The sequence below is a fragment of the Monopterus albus genome, unplaced genomic scaffold (assembly GCF_001952655.1).
Source record: "Monopterus albus unplaced genomic scaffold, M_albus_1.0 scaffold48.1, whole genome shotgun sequence".
Classification (NCBI taxonomy): Eukaryota; Metazoa; Chordata; class Actinopteri; order Synbranchiformes; family Synbranchidae; genus Monopterus; species Monopterus albus.
The window spans coordinates 1,478,720-1,496,558 of NW_018127928.1; the positions used below are offsets into that span (position 1 = coordinate 1,478,720).

Here is a 17,839-nt window from a genome sequence, read left to right on the forward strand (position 1 = left end):
CAGCAGGAGGCCCCCTCATCGAATCAACTTGTCCTGATCTTTTATCTTCTCTGGCATTTAACACTTAAAGAGCTTTTCCCTCTTTTAGCAGCATTTTGTCACTGTTGGGCAGAAACCTCGTGCTGTATTTTGTCATTTTTCTTTTTTTTTGTTTTCTTAAATCAGTGCTGTTGATGATCCTTTACATCTGTCTGTGGGTTTTACAAACATTTAACCACTGAAAGCATTAAGAAGGCCTTGTGATCCATTGGATCCTGACACTGTTGGCCAGACCTCATATGAGCTTGATTTAGATAAAATATTAATAATATAATGACACACGCGGGTAAGTGACCATATATAAAGACACCAACGGTGACAACATGATGTTGAATTATTTTAGACACACAAGGTTTTTTTAATTGAATGGTTTTGGAGATACGAGGTTTACGCCTGACAGTGACTATTTAATCAGTACAAAGCAGTACAAAGGTTTAAATACTGACTGAAAACCTGTCCTGTTTTTGTCTTAGGTTCAGCCTTGAGCCCGGATCTATGGTCTGTGATATATTGAAGGTTTGGAGACCACATTCACTTTCTAGCTTCTCACCATCATGACAGACTGTTACTCTGATTGATATAAAACTGTAACCAGTGAGAATGGCACAGCAGCAGTGGAAATCGGAGTCATTCTTTCTGAATCATTCGTTGCTCTTGTTGCTAAAGAAGGAGCGCCCAGTCAGCAGCTGAGGCATCTCAGTTTCTTTGCTTTTTGTGAGGTCGAGCTTCTTGTGAAGAACCTGGTCTGAAGTTCTTTTCTGGTTGTTACATGCTGTAAACAATGCAGGTAGAAGTTACTGTAGAAAATAATATTTTAAGCTTTTATTTAGTGGGTGTATTTGGACGCATTCAGATTGGTTTGAAACTGAACTGTTGGTTTACTTAATGTTGATGCTCAGAATATGCCGGGTTTTTTTATGTTTACGATGGACCTGAACTTATGAAACTCTACTTCTATTCTTCATTTGTTCTACTGAAGAAGGCACTTTGGTTCAGGCAAATTTGAAGGTATCTCACATCATCTTATCCTGTCATATTTATGCATATATGCCAATGCCATACAGTATTGATTGACATTTTACTTTAAGGGGTATGACAGATCCTGAAATAGTTTTGAAAAGCTGAATGGTGTTATTGCTTTTTCATGAGGTAATTCTCTCATACGAGCAGCTTATTAGAGAATCAATGAAATGTTAATATTCCATATATTCCTTTGTGAAATGAGATATTGAACTAAACTTGAAAACACCTGGTCCAGCGAATTATAAAATGAATATTAGACAGCGCAGAATAACACATAAGCACAATGAAATTCTCACTTGAGAGCTGGTTCAGGTTGATACCAGCCACATTTCCCTTTAATAGCTCTTTAAATCTCCAAATTAGACATATGCCCAAATCATAGCGGGTGATGCCTACTGTATAGCCAGTGCTGTAGACCAAATACTGTATTTTATAATTTACATCAGTGAAAAGAAATTTGAAATATGGCTCATATTTCCAGTTTTTGAGAAATTATCATGATTCCTATGTGCTTATAAATTCTCTACTATCCCGTTTCCAGTCTGTACAGCATTCTGTGTTTATGTAGTGAATGTGCTGAAGGTTTTAATTCCACATATGAAGGTACTGAAAACAAATGATTTCAGACAGAGATGGACCATCTCATAAATGGTCTGGTTTTCTGTGAACAGTAACACTGTAAAGTGCTCATATGTGATGTAAATAAATGTTGCAAAATATGAACCTGTCAGGTGGTTAGATGGCATGTTTTTATTCAGAAGCAAGAGTGCTTATGCGTCTAGTTCACTGTAGCTAATGTTAAATAGCCTGGGATTTTAAAGCTGAAGTTAACTTAGTCATTTAGCATGTTTGTCCTCAAACTTTAGAGAAGCAATTTATTTTATGAGTTTGTAATTTCATAATTTTCTAATTAGAAAGAACAGTCATTTAGCACCAATTAGTGGCAGTTGTTGGTTTCCAGGGAAATGTCCCATTTAAACTGAAGGAAATATTAATTTTTCACTTCTTATTGCTAGGTTGCTATGCGTTCCTGTAGACAAATATTCAATTTTTGCATCATATACTGCAAGATCCCAAAGCTATACTAACAATTTATTGCAGTTAACTAACTCGAAGTATCTAGTGAATGTCTCCATTTTCCCTATACACTAATTAGTACCAAATTAGGTTCTATCAATTTACAGTTACATAACAAGAAATTACAGAGAACTGTGGGACCAGTAAAGTCTACAAACTAGTTCCAACAACAAGGCTTCCCTGATGGTTGAATAGTTCTATGTTGACCCATTTTCATTCATAATAAAACCAGGGAAAAGGCAGATCTCCATCGGGTGCATTTACATAATTTGACTTGGTGTTATGAAGAACTTGCATTTTCATCGCAACAACATCCATGTGCAGCCTTCCCAGCACAAGTCCTCAGCTTGAATGCATAGACTTTTGACAGGTTTGGAATGAGGTGTTTGATTCTCTGACAAATGCTGTATCCATGTTTTTAGCTTTCACAGAGTCTTATTGAATTTTATCTGTACTTGAGTACACTACCATGTCAGTATTACTCATCCTTTGACTATTTTGCGCCTTGGGCCTCCTCTGTCGTTTGCAAATGAATATTTACCATACAATTTTACAGTGTTTTTTCAGACTTTAGCTTTCGTGTGCTATGATTTATGCATTATTGAGTAAAATCATTTAGTAGTACATTCAACATTTCTCACTGTGTACGTTGTGTGCGTTTTTAGTGATTATAGTACGGTCAGCACCAGCCTGCACTTAACCTGACAAATTTATAAGGAACAAAAATGTGAAGTTTTCTTAGAATGAGCAGAGAATGCAGATTAGTCTTAATCCACTCTGTATACAACCACTTTAAAATGGCTGTATTTGTCCTGTGGCAACAACACCTGATTCCAGTAATAACCTATCAGGTAATTCAGCAAAGCAAAATGAGGAAAGTGTAGAGGCCCCAACCATGTATTGTGATAGTGAACTGTTTAAACTTCCCATAGACAGCACACAAAGTACTCAGTCAGCACTTTATACAGTACTGCATCTGCGCTAATTTCTAACCATTTGAAAGAGTAGTACAGACTTTGACAGTCCATTTGTGGCTATAGTAAGTTTCACAAGCAGCTGATTGTAAGTACTATCGTTGTGTTTCCAAGTCACCATTTTCAATTATGTGCCCCACAATGCAGCAGTGCCTTGTTAGACACACAATAGAACAGCTCCTACTGGAAGAATCTAGCAGTCCACTGTGATATTTACTGATTTAAAAAAGGCAGACAAATTATATCAGATTTAGTGTTGGGAAATAATGTTAAGAGGAATTAAATCTTGGTACTGTAGCTTAGCTTAAACTTTAGGTCCATTAGCAGCCAATGCATATATGAGGGTGCGCCTGTGTGACAGAGCATCATTAAGCCTGAACACAGAGGACGAGTGGAGGAGGTGGTAGAAGGAGTCAGGACTGACGATCACAGAAGGGAAGTGCCGACTGCAGATCTCCCGGGGTTAAGAAGCAGCAAAAACAGGAGATTATTAAAAATAATAAGACCCACCTCTGCCTTGCTCTAATGAGGTGTGCGCAAACACTCATATTAGGGCTCTGGGAGTGGAAGGACTTCAGTTGATAAGGGACCTCAACTCATCTACTTTGTTTACTGTGTAGGCTAAATGTATGGGAAATGAGAGGGGAATTATCTGTTCTGTGTGGGCAGGGATTGTTTCACATGAACAGCTAGATCAAAAAGCTCCAGAGAGTCAGTTACCCTCAGTCCAGCTGTAGACTCTAAATTCTCTGTACAATGTATATACTTAGAATGAATTAACTTAAATGCATGTAGGTTAATCTTGTTTATTTCCATTAGTTATTAGTCCTAAATCCAATGCATTGACTCTACCATTAAAAGGCCTCATTTTGTTATTGATTAAATGGCTAAATTAAAATGAAATTCTCTTAAATTACACATTCCATTACACATATTACACCTCGAAATGAATACCCCTGAAAAAAGCATGTATCACCTCAGCACTTATCCTGACGTAGCAGTCAATCTCATGCAATCTACTTCACCAGAATTTATTTTTACTCCAGTCCACTTCAGTGCACTAACAAATTTTCATTCTGGTAAGCAAGGCCAGTAAAGGAAAATAAACACAATTCAAAACCCCAGAGGTTATAGTGGTGCAAGGGGGAAAATGAATGTGCAGCCATAGGAAAGAGAACAAGAACCAAACTAGGTTTAAATATGTCACATTTCTGCAAATACTTGCAAAATAAAAACAATCTAACTTGAAGCATGGCTATAAATGTTGCTTGTTATGCTGATTATTCCTTTCCAGGTATAATGTGGTGGATGGGTCAAAAAGCATTAGCCAGTGGAGTTGGAGTTGTGCTGCTGGAAATACATTTTTTTATTAGTACAGTAATTGAACTACTGGCTTATGATGGTTGGTAACGATCAGCAGTGTTCTTTCTTAAAAATGAGAGCACTGGTGCCCTCTAGTATTCAAACCAGTGATATACAGGAATGTGAAGCACTTCCAGGAGATGGCAGATGATCATATAAGAACAAAGAAAAAGACAGGGAAGGTGTTCATGTAAGATTAAAATACAGAGCCTGACCTTGTTTTTAATAGAGATGCATACCGAAATACCACTGTCTTGCTACGTTTGTCTCAGTGATGTAAAAGCAAAGTCCTTCTGTGAAAGTGGGCTACTGGCAAATCTTTGCTCCAGCACAATGTTGAAGTCTTTCACCTAAAGTTCTTTTAGATTAGAGTTTCCATCAAGTGGCCTGTTTCCACAGCAAGCAGGTGAGGACAGTTCAGGAACCAGGGGATATTCTAGGAGACTCTAGTGTGAGTGATATGTTTGCTTGAGGACAAAGGGCCAGTGTTTTCAGGCCCTGGAGTTGACTCTAATGCTGTAAAGTGTCCTGGACCAGAATCAAGCCCAGAAAATCCTTCCTCCTGCTCATATATTGTCTTTATCAGTGAGCCTCCATATAGTGGTGGAGGGTGAGGACCATCTTGTCTGACTTCTGATGGCACTTAAATCACTGATATCACCTGGTGTAGTTAACAAAATGAAATGAGGTTAGTCAGTTTTTGTCCAATTGAAAACCACTTTTAAAAGATGAAAAATAAAATTACAGACATGCTCACAATTTTATTTTTGACACTTGAACTTAATACGTATTGTATATTTTGCCTTACATTTTTGCTATTTACATCTTTATATATTGAAAACTTGTGCAGTCCGCCACCTACGCTCAGAGTATGGTATATGCGTATAATATGTATTTTGGCATATTAAGAAATGTATTGCATACATTTATCATTTTCATCCGCTTTTTAAACTCATTTTTATATTACTTTTTCTAGTTACTGTTTTCGCTTATATTCGCTCGTATGCAGCCTCTGTCCATCTGGGGGCGGTATTGCTCCTTTGGAGCTGCTGACTTTGCACTAGAAGGAATTTCATCAAACCCGGAAGCGTTCCCAACTCGGCCGTGGTTGTTGGTCATTCAGGCTGCTGTGGTTTAGATCACTTGCTGTTAAGGTATCCGTTTACATCGGGCGTCGGACATATTCACTTGTAGGTGTATTCAAGGAAAGCAAGAATGGCTGGTCGGCTACCGGCTTGTGTCGTTGACTGTGGAACAGGGTGAGTAAGCAAAAATAAGATGTTAGTAAGCGTTAGCCTGGATTTCATTGACCACATAAGCGGCTGTCAAACTTCCAGCTAACGCCCTGCTCTCTAGCTGTTTGTCCTGAAAGGTGCTAGTGCTATTTAGCTGCATCAGTTTACTATCGATTCTTAACTTGTGTGTAAAGCCCGGGATAATGCTATAAGATAGCATGCCAGTGTGCCCAACAAGTTTATTCTGTAATGCCTTCATCCTAAATACTGGTTTATCATTGCAGTTAGCTGCTACAAGCTACTGAAGCTAATATTACTTCCTGGACAGTCCGCACAGCAGAAAGCATTTTATCCAGATAATTTTAGCAGTTTAATTGGCTCTTATTTCCAACAAACACTTTAGCTATAAGGAATTAATAACTATATGTAAATCCGTATTTGCATTTTCTTCCTGTTTTAGGTACACAAAACTTGGTTATGCAGGAAACACAGAACCACAGTTCATCATGCCTTCATGTAAGTCAATTAAAAATGCCAAAACTAATTCAGTGATGGTTATTTTAACAGGAATATGTTTTATCAAGTTGAGTAAAGTATTAGTATATGCAATGCAAATATTTATGCTCTTAAGCACTAAAATAATTTCAAGAGGTTAACTGTTAAAATTATGGTGTTTTTATTTTGAAATTTACACATCAAAGTAGAGCTACAGGGATGAGTTGATTAATGAATCAGTAAACTGACTGATTAGTCATTTGAGTTGTTTGGTTTATTGTTTTTGTCATTTGTTAAACAGTAATGTTACCAATTTACTAAGCTTTAAAAAAATGAACCCATACATTTGTGACCAGAGTAGAAATCAGACAAAAAGCATAATTGGCCTTCTTAGACAACTTGATATGTAGTATGATGGTAAATGGGTAGGGAAGTCACAAAGTGGTGAGATATGAACAAAAAGCATAATTGGCCTTCTTAGTCAACTTGATATGTAGTATGATGGTAAATGGTCTTATACTTGTATTGTGCTATTCTATACAATGAAGCACACTCAATGTGTGTTTACACGTGCACAAACATTCACACACACACACACACAGCCACCAGGAGTAACTTGGGGTTCAGTGTCTTACCCAAGGTCACTTTGACATGTGAACTGGAGAAGCTGGGATTCAAACCACCAACCCTTCGATTAGGAGATGACCTAGTCTACTTCCTGAGCCACAGCTGCCGCGAGGAGTGGGAGATCATCTTGTTGAGATTTCATCTAGTGAGTCAGTGTTTGTACTTCACATGTTTGACCATCTTTTAGGTATTGCAATCAAAGAATCAGCCAAGGTCGGAGACCAGGCCCAGCGTAGGATGATGAAGGGCGTTGATGACCTGGACTTCTTCATTGGCGATGAAGCCATCGACAAACCATCATATGCAACAAAGGTACACAGACAGAGTTGGCCTGTGTCAGATGGGACTTGGGCTTCAAGAACAGATTGACATTTGATCTGATTCTTTCTTCCTTTCCAGTGGCCCATCCGTCATGGGATAGTGGAGGACTGGGACCTGATGGAGAGATTTATGGAGCAGATCATCTTCAAGTATCTGCGGGCAGAACCTGAAGATCATTATTTCCTTTTGGTAAGACCAGAACTACAAATGTTATTAAAAGTTACAAGTTTCATCTGTCACTCAAGTTTGTTAACCTCTTTTAATGTGCAAAATGTTGGATTATAGTGATGGTGTACTCACATCGATTTTGTGTGCTTCTCTCAAATCCAGACAGAGCCTCCCCTCAACACACCAGAAAACAGAGAGTACACAGCAGAGATTATGTTTGAGTCCTTCAATGTCCCAGGTCTCTACATTGCTGTTCAGGTAAGTTACCAAAACTTTACAGTACTAGAATTGAACACTAGAAGGATGTCAAAGTGTCCAGAAGCAAGCCAGTATTCATTTTCTTTCATGTCTGTCAGCTTCAAACAACAATTCCACAGCTCTCACAACTAGTCGAAACCAATCTGACACCAGGCATGTGGGCTGTACACAGAAATAGATTTTGTTCTCTTCTTCACAATGGAATGTGAGTCAGAAGATTTTTAATGGGGGAAAGTCGGTTTTCACTTCTGCTTCAGTGTTCACATGGTGTTTGATTGTCTGCACAATGTTGTCCTTGAGTTTTTCCAAACTCTCAACTCTGAATACTGTGTAATTGCTTCAATAGCAAGACAACATTATCTTGTCTTGCTATTTAGGACATATTTATTAAATTAAAATGTGCGTTATGTGCATCAGGCTGTCCTGGCACTGGCTGCCTCCTGGACATCCAGACAGGTGGGAGAACGGACATTGACGGGCACCGTGATTGACAGTGGAGACGGAGTCACACACGTCATCCCAGTGGTAAGTGACACTTTTGTTTTAGTGCTACTTTTTAGCCTCGTCCTCATCCTCTACTGTAAACCCATGAATGTGTGTGTTCCAGGCTGAAGGTTACGTCATCGGGAGCTGCATTAAGCACATCCCCATCGCTGGTCGAGACATAACGTACTTCATCCAGCAGCTGCTGAGGGAGCGGGAGGTGGGGATACCTCCAGAGCAGTCTCTGGAGACGGCTAAAGCTGTCAAGGTCAGTATTGCTTTTTGCTTCTGACCCCTTCTGTCTTTGAAACATTTTTGAAACAATAAAAATGCTGTTTGATGTTTGAATCCAGCTAGTGTCGGATGCTTTCTAATGAAGTGACAAGACAGGACAAACATCTTAGTTCGATAAGTCTGGCTCACTGTTTGTTTTCAGCTCATAAAACTGCGATTTTAGGTGTAGAAAGCTGTGTAGTAGACAAGAACTTTATGATCAACATAAAACTTTAGCCCAGTGGAGCTTTATATGTAATACTCTTTGTAAAGCTGTCCACTGCAGCTGTGCTGTGGTCACTTTAAGGATGTTATGTTCTTTCATTCTGAGTCAGTTTCTGTTTCTGTACTGAAACCTGCCAGCAAAAGACTTCAGTAGAGGAAGTGATACCCTTACCAAATGTTATAGGTCACAGTACTGTTGTGCATTAATCAGTTTGGCCAGTAGAGGTCAGTGCAGCCATGGGAGCATAAAGCTGACTTTCTGGAAGTGAAATGAACAGAGGTCCACTTACTTTTGTTTTTTCCATTTAAAATGTTTGTTCTTTATAAACACAGCTGTCTTTTTCTACTTCCGCTCCTAATAATAATCTTAAATTATAATAAGAGTTGCACTGTATTCTTTTCTTAGGAGCGATTCAGCTACGTCTGCCCCGACCTTGTCAAGGAGTTTAACAAATACGACACAGACGGCTCCAAGTGGATCAAACAGTTCACAGGCGTCAATGCCATTACCAAGAAGGAGTTCACCATCGATGTTGGTTACGAGCGTTTCCTTGGCCCTGAGATCTTCTTCCATCCTGAGGTATAGTAGGTTGTTTTCGAGAGATATTGTGCAGCTGCTGCTGATAGATGGTGTTCCTGCTCTTGTGAAGGAGGAAGGATTGTGGCTGGTTAATATCATCATTATCAGATTCTCTGCCCTGACGATCTCAAATGACAACTGTGCAGGATAAACCTGCAGAAATGTTTTGTCGTCACATCGTGCTGTCAGTTTTGTAACAGTGGTATTTTCACTCTGCTGATGTAACAATCTGTCCTGCCTCAGATTTTTGATGGTATTTTCACTCTGTTGGTATAACAATCTGTCCTGCCTCAGATTTTTGAGACTGTTAAGTATGTTTGTTCACTATTTGGTCTTGCCCAGTTTGCGAACCCAGATTTTACCCAGCCGATCTCGGAGGTGGTGGATGAAGTCATCCAGAACTGCCCCATTGATGTCAGACGTCCACTGTATAAGGTATAGAAACCTCGGCACCTACTAATACTAATAGAACACACATAAGGATTCATCTTTGATCTGCTGCTGTTAATGTGTACCTGTTCATTGTCGTAGAACATCGTACTCTCCGGAGGCTCCACTATGTTCAGAGACTTTGGCAGGCGTCTGCAAAGGGACCTCAAGAGAACTGTGGATGCACGACTGAAAATGAGTGAAGAGCTGAGCGGTGGAAAGTTGAAGGTGAGGAAATAGGAAAGGGAAGAAGAAGATGAATCCACCATCCTACTTCTGAAGTCATGGAAAGATCTGAAAGTAGAAGTTTGAAAAGTTGGGGAAATGCACTAAAAGTATGTCTGTTCTATTTCCAGCCTTTTATACACAAGATTTTCTGTACTTGTAGGCTGTGATTTCAGTTATTGTAAGATTTTATTAAAGGTGTTTGTAAATGGAAAGTACAGGTCTTTTTAATCCTGTGCTTTGTACAGAAATGCATAAAAATGGCTCTTAAATGCTGTAAGAGGTTGTTTGTTTGTTTGTTTGTTTTTTTATAAGTTGACAGGGAATAGTTTTTTGCTTTTTTTTGTCTTTTATTCCAAATACTGAAAATGTCTTGTCTTGTCTTTGTCTGAAGCCCAAGCCCATTGATGTGCAAGTCATCACTCATCACATGCAGAGATACGCTGTCTGGTTCGGAGGATCAATGCTGGCGTCTACTGTGAGTATCAAAACAGTCTTTTCAGCAACTCGAACAACATATAATCATCCCTCCTGCAGCTTCTTCATATTTAGTTTGACATCAACAAATAATTGATGGAAAATTCGGATAAGTTCTTGATGAGAGTTTTCACTTGGCCAGATCTGACTGGAAATAAACAGCAGAATAAAAGTTTTTCCTTATGCCCCACACATTGGTACACTTTTGTCACTCTTTTGTTTGGCTAAGCAGAGCACACACTTGCATAGTGTTTTATATATGAAAGAGAAAGGAATTTAGGATCGGTTTTATTTTGGCAGCCTGAGTTTTACCAAGTGTGCCACACCAAGAAAGACTACGAGGAGATCGGGCCAAGCATCTGTCGCCACAACCCCGTATTTGGAGTCATGTCTTAGGCCTCAGAGGGAGCGCAGTCAGCGGAGGATGAGGAAAAACGGAGGAAGCGCTGCAAAACCTCACATGCTGTGGAAGTCCCATGAGCCTTTGCACGGATGCTCCGACAGACCTGTTCATTCGGATAGAGCGGCAGTGGACCAAACAAACTGCCAGAAGTGTGACATCGTCACAAATTAGAGGAAAGAACTGACTCAGCCCAAAGGATCCTTGAATTAATTGTTTACTACAAGTAGGTTAATAATAGGTGATTAATTTCTGCGTGCCTCATATGTACTTATTATATCCTCACAGGGTTGTAATATGTAATTAAGGAGTCCTGTATAAATGCACTTCTCTGTGTATATGGGTTGGGTTCAATATGTTAAATATTGTAAGTAAAAATGGAAACGTAGAGGTTGTTCCATGAAGCTGGGCATGCTTAGCTAGATCCACAAGCATTGAATAAATCATCTTTTTGATAACTGAGATATCAAATGGGTGCAAACGTACATTATTATAAAAAAAAAAAAAATTTCACCAGACATGCTGACTTTCCTCATTTATGTGTGTGTCTCTTCTTTATTTAAATGTCCCTCAGTACCTGGAAGAAATATTTATTTCAAATTAGATTTTTAAAAAATTCTCAAATATTCAAATATTCTCTTCAGATATTTTTTCCCAGGTTTCACTGAGCGCTGTTGTCTTTTCTCTCACAGCAATGCTTTCCTTTGACCTTTTCATTTGTAAATAAAAAAGGTTGTATTACTATATGAATGACTGTTGTTGGAGCATGGCTGTTGCCTGGATCTTGGTTCTGCTGGGTAGCCTTATACTGTACATAATCTGGGTTTCAATGCTGGCATTCAATAAATGCCAAGGAGATATTTCTACAGCTGTGTTTTCTGTCGTTCAAGTTGGATTTCCAAGAATTCTGATAGTTTGGGGAAATACCATAGATAATTGTGAATCTGTTCTTTACATAACACATCTATTTTTGTGAGTAAACCCTCCCTGTAACTTGATCCCTTCAAACTGGCCAACACATGCAAGGGTTTATTTTGGTTCAGCCACTTCATGCACCTCATTGGCCCGTTTGGCATGGGAGCTAGTGTCAGAGGCTTGTGCTTGTCATAACTTGAAACAGCAGAGTAATGGACACATGGATATGCAATTCAGAGTTAAGGTGCTGTTGAAAGACAGATGGTGAAAATCAATACAGAAAGAGGAAAACAGACTTTTTAATGCTAGAACAGAGAAGTCTGGATTGAGCGTCATGGCTCGTGCAGGGAGGCTGAGGGTGCTCCTCTTCTGTGCTTTGTTCTTTGGAGCAGTAGGTTTCTTGTTCACACTCCTCTCCTGTGGGACGGAGTACTGGCTGGGGGGGGGGGGGGGTCTCCTGCGGGCCGGAGTACTGGCGGCTGGCGGCCGAGTCCTGCAGCCGCCCAGAGGACAGAGATGGGGGACGTGGCCTGAGAGAATCGAAGAGCAATACTAAGGTATTACAACCGAGCATGCTGGGAAAAAAGTGCACAGCACCTAAAAAGTCATTGAAAGGCATGAGGACAGTTAAAACAGCAGGAAGCTGGTGGTAGCCTAAATTCAAGTAAAATAATATGACCACTGCAATTTTGAGGAATAAGTAATTCAATAAAAACTTGTACGATTTCATGAATTAAATTTACTACAGCACAAAATATTGAACATTACACCAAAAGGAGCAGCAGAGAAAATCTAAGGAAAAGTTTTCATAACTGGGTATTGTTTTTGTTGTTTGTCTTACAGTAACAAAAATTATGTGCAGCTCAGCAAATATACTGCAAACATTTATTAGAAACATTTCTTAGAACACCTTTCCCCTTCTCAAGACGTCTTCCTGCTTCCCCAGGCTGTGGATGACGTAAGGATTTTCCACGAGGGTCTGTTTTGGCGGTGCTCTTTCCAGGGGGTTTCTCATGAATACTCTATCTGGGACCTGTGGATCTGTAAGAACCTGCACTGTGTGGTTGTATGGCACAATTGTGCTTCCAGATTTGGCTATGACAGCAGATGCAACTTAAAGAGTTTTAAATATCATTTTTGCATTTTACCCCTCAGCAAAACAACCATCACTGAAGGTCTGCCAGGCTGCTTTCCTCTTCCCGTTTCCTCTGAATGAGCGGCTGCAACCACGAGTGGAGCCACACAGTTTACCCACCGAACCCTATGAACCCCACTCTGCTATTGGTTGGTATTCTTATGTTGTGTACACATATTGCTTTGTAAACATTACTGTACTGAAAGCATCCTTTTCCTGGTCTCAGTTTTTAGGACCTTCTGGAGCATCTTCCTTGTCACAGGTGCTGCAGCTATCGTCGTCGGTGGGTTTGTCATCATCTGTGCTGGCCCACTGACCAACCACAAACTCTATGAAATGGGTGGAGCCCTTCAGCTTTGTGGTGGTAATTCATAATCAGTATCTCAATAATCTCAATAAGTCCAGCTCAAGTTAGCTCAAGCGTGTCTTTTAAGGGCTGCCTGTGCACTAATGTAACAGTTATTGAGCATAAATGATGTGTTTATAAGCTTCCATTTACATATTCTATGAAATAATAGTTTTCATCCATGTCAATTAGCACCCAGCCAGTAAACACAAGTTGTGTGCTCTGGGAAGGTGATGTGTTGAGAACTAGAACCTCTGCAGACTAAAGTGAACCTTATTTTCCTCATTTAAAACAAAACAGCTTTGTGTGTTTCCAACAGCTTGAAGAGCATTTCAGATGTCATCCTGAGTCTATCATTTATACTAAAATTGGTACACGATCATTTCTTTTTTTCTTTGACAGTAAAAACAACAAAGCAAACATTTACTGCTGAGGAGTTAAAGGCTTGTTCCGCAGGTCTCCAGCTGTCCCACAGAGTGACGACAAAAGACTAATAAATGGCACAATGACAGAACAAGACACAAAACAATAAGCAATAAAAAGACTAAATACTAAAAGGTGGCAAGATAATGTGTTTCATGGGTTTTAAGGATTGAAGCAAAGATTATGGGTGTAACAAGGGATTCTGATGCTGATGTAGAAAGTAAAATGAATTGTGCATGTCGCTGGCTTGGACTAGCTCACAATGTTAAGGTCAAATAAGTGCAATATGTTTTGTAGGTGGCAAAACCTGGTTCCTTATAATTGTTGGTGTAAGTGGGTACAAAAACAAAAGGCATTATCTTTTATCTAACCTTTTTCAATATCCTTTTGAATGTTTCTATATTTTTACACTTAAACTAAGCGACACTTTGTACAATTGTGACAAAAACTCACTCTAGTTTTCCCTGTGCCTGTTAGGCCTGTGTCTGCTGGCAGTGGTGGTGATGTATCTGATGTGGGTCCATGTCCTGGACACTCTGGAGCAGTTTGCCCTCCATCAGACCACCTCCAGCTGCCCCTCCTACCACCTCAGCATCCAGCACGGCCCCTCATTCCTTCTGGCTCCAGTGGCTGTCTTCTTCTGCCTGCTGGCTGGCCAGCTTTCCATCCTGCTTGGCCGATGTATCCAGAGGACACAGCTGGATAAGAGAAACAAAACTCCTGAACTTTCAGCATCTGATGATTATGTGTAACTTGCCCTTTACTCAAGTTTACCACTCAATTAAGTATTGAAACTTGAAACTTGCTACTTGCTGAAGTAATAAGATGCTGCGCCAAAGTCAGCCTGTAACCAGTTTAAGGAAGCTTTTACATTGGCTGCTCTGGAAAAATTCACTGGGAACAAGTTGTTTTTTGTTTGTTTGTTTTTTCTGAAAAATCAGACACAACAGCTACAGAGCATGGCTGGCACGTGATCACTCAGACATAACCAAAGATGAAGAGCGAAATCACAAATGTGGATCCTTCCGATTGCTTCCATCAGTGAGGATAATTAGAATCCTTAATTTTGAAGCTGGTCATTTATAAAGGATTTTTCTAACCCATTTAACAGACCTCATTGTGATTAATGCTTCAGTACTCCCACTCTGCATGTATTATAACTGATAAATGAATTTTGACAAAAATGGAGAGAAAACACGTGCCCGTCTGCTGATGTGAATGTTGAAGGGTTGAGTAGACTGAGTGTGACCAAGCCTGCCTGTCATGAGGACATCCGGGTGAAGCTCTGGAATACTGGGTCAGAAGGATAGAGATAATAATAAATTAGATTGTCATAATCCATTTTCTGACACGAGGGCCACTTCAGGGTCCTCGTGGAGTGTGTGTAAAACAAAGCACAGCCACTAGAGGACAGTGTTGCCTTAGGATAGTGCTTTGCAGTGTTCGTTGTCTCCCCATTAAGACACTTCATCCCAAGTCCTTGCAGTAATGTCCAACAACATTACAGCGAAATGCAAAGTTGCAGTGTTTGCATGAGATTAGGCCTGCAGAGGATGGAACCAGGAGGGAAATTTGTAAGTGATAATTAATACACTTTTCCTGATAAACAAAAGAAAATGGTTTTTTGTTCAAGTTCAGTATAGTTAACATTATATTTGAAGGAAGGGGAGGGGTTGTGGAAGCTCAGAGTCACACCTTGATAATTGGAAAAGGCAAACAAAGTGAGACCTTGAGATGATACAGTGACAAAAGCGAGAAAAAGCGAAGGAAAGGGGCGGGAGGACAGGGAGAAAGAACGAGTTGACACTGCTCATCAGCGAGTTTTCAATATTAGTTCATGTCTGACGCTCTGTGCTTTTCCATCCCTTCTCCTCCTAATCACTGCTGTGAACTAGGTGAGTATAATTACACCTAAGCATGTCACATTCACTTCCCCAGCCCTCACTGTGTTTGAACATCACTGTCACCTCCTCTCCCATGTCACACCACTGCCAACAGCCAGCACAGCCATGGGTTTAAAGGGTGGTCTTTATTTCATTATAAATATGAGGAGATCCAGTCACTTCACTTGGTTTCAATCTTTGAGATCAGAATCGTGGCAGATTCATTACTTGCGTGCAAGAGTGGATGTGGTGCTGTTGTAGCTGTGAGCCTTGGAAGCACAAACATACATTTATATATAGCCCACACACACTCCGCCACCAGCAGCAGCAGCCGCAGTCCTTTACACCACATCATCACACTGGGCCTTTGTCCTGTAGATAGATCTGTCCACTGCTATTAGTTCAGGGGTATCTGAGACATTGAAGAAGCAGTTTAAAACAATTCCAATCCTTTTAAGCTGTAAATGACATTTTACTATAAAATCTACAAAAGATTTGCATTCAGTCTTATTAAGGTTTGGATTTCATTCTGATGTTATGTACTTGGGTTTAGTTAGAACAAGGGAGGCACAGTGGGTAGAGCAGTCGTCTCCCAACCAGAAGGTTGAAGGTTCTGTATCTCGGTGCCTGTAGTTCACATGTTGAAGTGTCTTTGGGCAAGACACTGAACCCCCCCGTTGTCCCCGATGGTTAGAGCCATCGGCTGAGGAGGCGCCACAGATGGCTGCCATCGGTTCTGTACCGGAAACAAATTTCATGTGTGTAACCTACTTGGCCAATAAAAGTGATTATCCTTAACAACACTGGCCCTTTAAAACTGTGTAGATGGTTTCCCAATATGTTTATGGACTCTACACTGCAGTTAGAATGTCCAGCTAACTTGCTGTAGCTCCACCATATTTGTAAGTATTTAAGCCGCGAGTTAGCATATGAGTAAAGAACCACATTAGTTTGTAGCACTAGTGGAGGATCAGAGGGTGTGCAGCAACATCCAAGCAGCCTTGTAGGCAGAGCCGTTTCTGAACATCTTGGGACTCTAAGCAGATCTTAATGCCCTGTTTGAATTAGTGCTGCTAGTCATTATGATGCTGTTTCCTAAACATTTTATTGAAAATAGTTATTTGTTATTGTCATGTTTTGTTTTATTAGCAAGTTAAAGTCTTATTTGATAACTAAGTAGCCTTTGCTAGTCATGGTCCCTGGGGCTTGAGGAGCCTATACCATTATAGTTATATGTACAATATTTAAACAGCAGCAGCAGGTGGTTGTACCTACGTGTGGGTTATCCTTGGTCAGGTGTCTCAACTTGGACCTGTCCCTGTGCAGCTGCCCTGTAATACTTCTCAATAGCACCTAAAACACATAAAGCCAAACTGATGAGGATAAGAGCCATGTCAGGGCCACAGGCAGGTGGCCTGCATTATGTGACTATGTTAGAGTAGCTATCATGATTTTACCTCTGCATAGGTAATTGCTGCATTTTTGCCACCCGCAGAGCATCGTATAATGACCTACAGTAAATAAAACACACCCACCAACCAGCGTTTGTTAATGTAGAGCTACTATGTGTTCATCCAAAATGCCACAGTCACACAAACTCAGTGGTGTGCAAAGAGAAATTTGGAGTACTAAGTTTCAGAAATTGATAATTTGTTGTTGTTTTTTTATCCTTCTCTGTAGTTTAGTCAGCACATGTGGACTAAGATGAGCTAAGGTTAGTTCATAAGGAGGACACCCCAGTTAGCAAGTTACCATTTATCCCTACACTGAAACTGGACTCACAGCAGGACACAGTGCTGAGAACTTTGCACAGAGCAAGACTCGCAGACTACCATTCAGATGGGTGATAGAGTCATTATTTCCTAGTCACTGATGAGTTGCAAGTTACAATATAGCAACACAGTTTTGTGTGTTTCCATCAAGGCATGTGCAAAACATGCTCACTGGCTGCCTTGAGGTGTAATTTGTTTATGGTTTGTGCTCATGATTGTGTTTATTTTGCTCATACAGATACATGTCTGCTCTGTGCTCTAGCTTGCTGCTGACTGCTAAATTGTCAAAACCAGTTCTTGTGTGTTCATATTGCATCTTCTGTGGTGTCCATAGCCTCTCCCTTTACTGTTAGTTATTTTTGATTGTACAAGTTCTGTGTTATTATCTCATTGATTCCAGTGAGGTTACATCGAGGAAGTTGTAGTATATTGTTGTGCAGCTGATACTGTAAGTGCCCCTTTTTAAAAACTGAGTTATGGTAGTGGTACAATCTGCACTCGGGCCCAGTATATTGTTCTGCTACTTTTATGGGGTTAGAAAATAGTAATATATCATGTATGGAGCCATCAGGTACACGTTTAAGGCCAGCCTCCACAGTCAGAAAGTAAACATGTCTGTGTGCAGCTAAGGCATCTGATAAGCCTGATGTGAACATGTCTAGGTTGCATCTCCTGCCCTCTAAGTGATACAACT

At 40.1% G+C, this 17,839-nt stretch overlaps 3 protein-coding genes across 5 annotated transcripts in view; all 3 read left to right on the forward strand.

Annotated features, from left to right (window-relative positions):
• Positions 1-2,718, forward strand: part of LOC109960479 (ly6/PLAUR domain-containing protein 1-like) — an 8,321-nt gene extending 5,603 nt beyond the window's left edge. For all 3 annotated transcript variants that reach the window (XR_002275012.1, XM_020600620.1, XM_020600619.1), the window contains exon 4: positions 513-2,718. The gene's annotated coding sequence lies outside the window, so the exon portion shown is untranslated. The remainder of the gene's footprint in view (positions 1-512) is intronic.
• Positions 2,719-5,547: 2,829 nt separating this feature from the next.
• Positions 5,548-11,185, forward strand: LOC109960577 (actin-related protein 3). The gene is made up of 12 exons (XM_020600775.1): positions 5,548-5,734; positions 6,171-6,226; positions 7,020-7,144; positions 7,232-7,342; positions 7,484-7,579; positions 7,997-8,104; positions 8,187-8,330; positions 8,967-9,140; positions 9,483-9,575; positions 9,672-9,797; positions 10,189-10,272; positions 10,572-11,185. Exons 1-12 carry the CDS (start codon positions 5,691-5,693, stop codon positions 10,665-10,667), a joined length of 1,257 nt encoding a protein of 418 aa, XP_020456431.1. The 5' UTR covers positions 5,548-5,690; the 3' UTR covers positions 10,668-11,185.
• A 72-nt stretch (positions 11,186-11,257) lies between these two features.
• On the forward strand, positions 11,258-14,626 carry LOC109960522 (transmembrane protein 182-like). Its single transcript, XM_020600678.1, has 6 exons — positions 11,258-12,021; positions 12,065-12,143; positions 12,533-12,629; positions 12,742-12,870; positions 12,948-13,085; positions 13,968-14,626. The coding sequence occupies exons 1-6, from the start codon at positions 11,921-11,923 to the stop codon at positions 14,240-14,242; spliced, it is 819 nt and encodes a 272-aa protein (XP_020456334.1). The 5' UTR covers positions 11,258-11,920; the 3' UTR covers positions 14,243-14,626.
• The last annotated feature ends 3,213 nt before the right edge of the window (positions 14,627-17,839 follow it).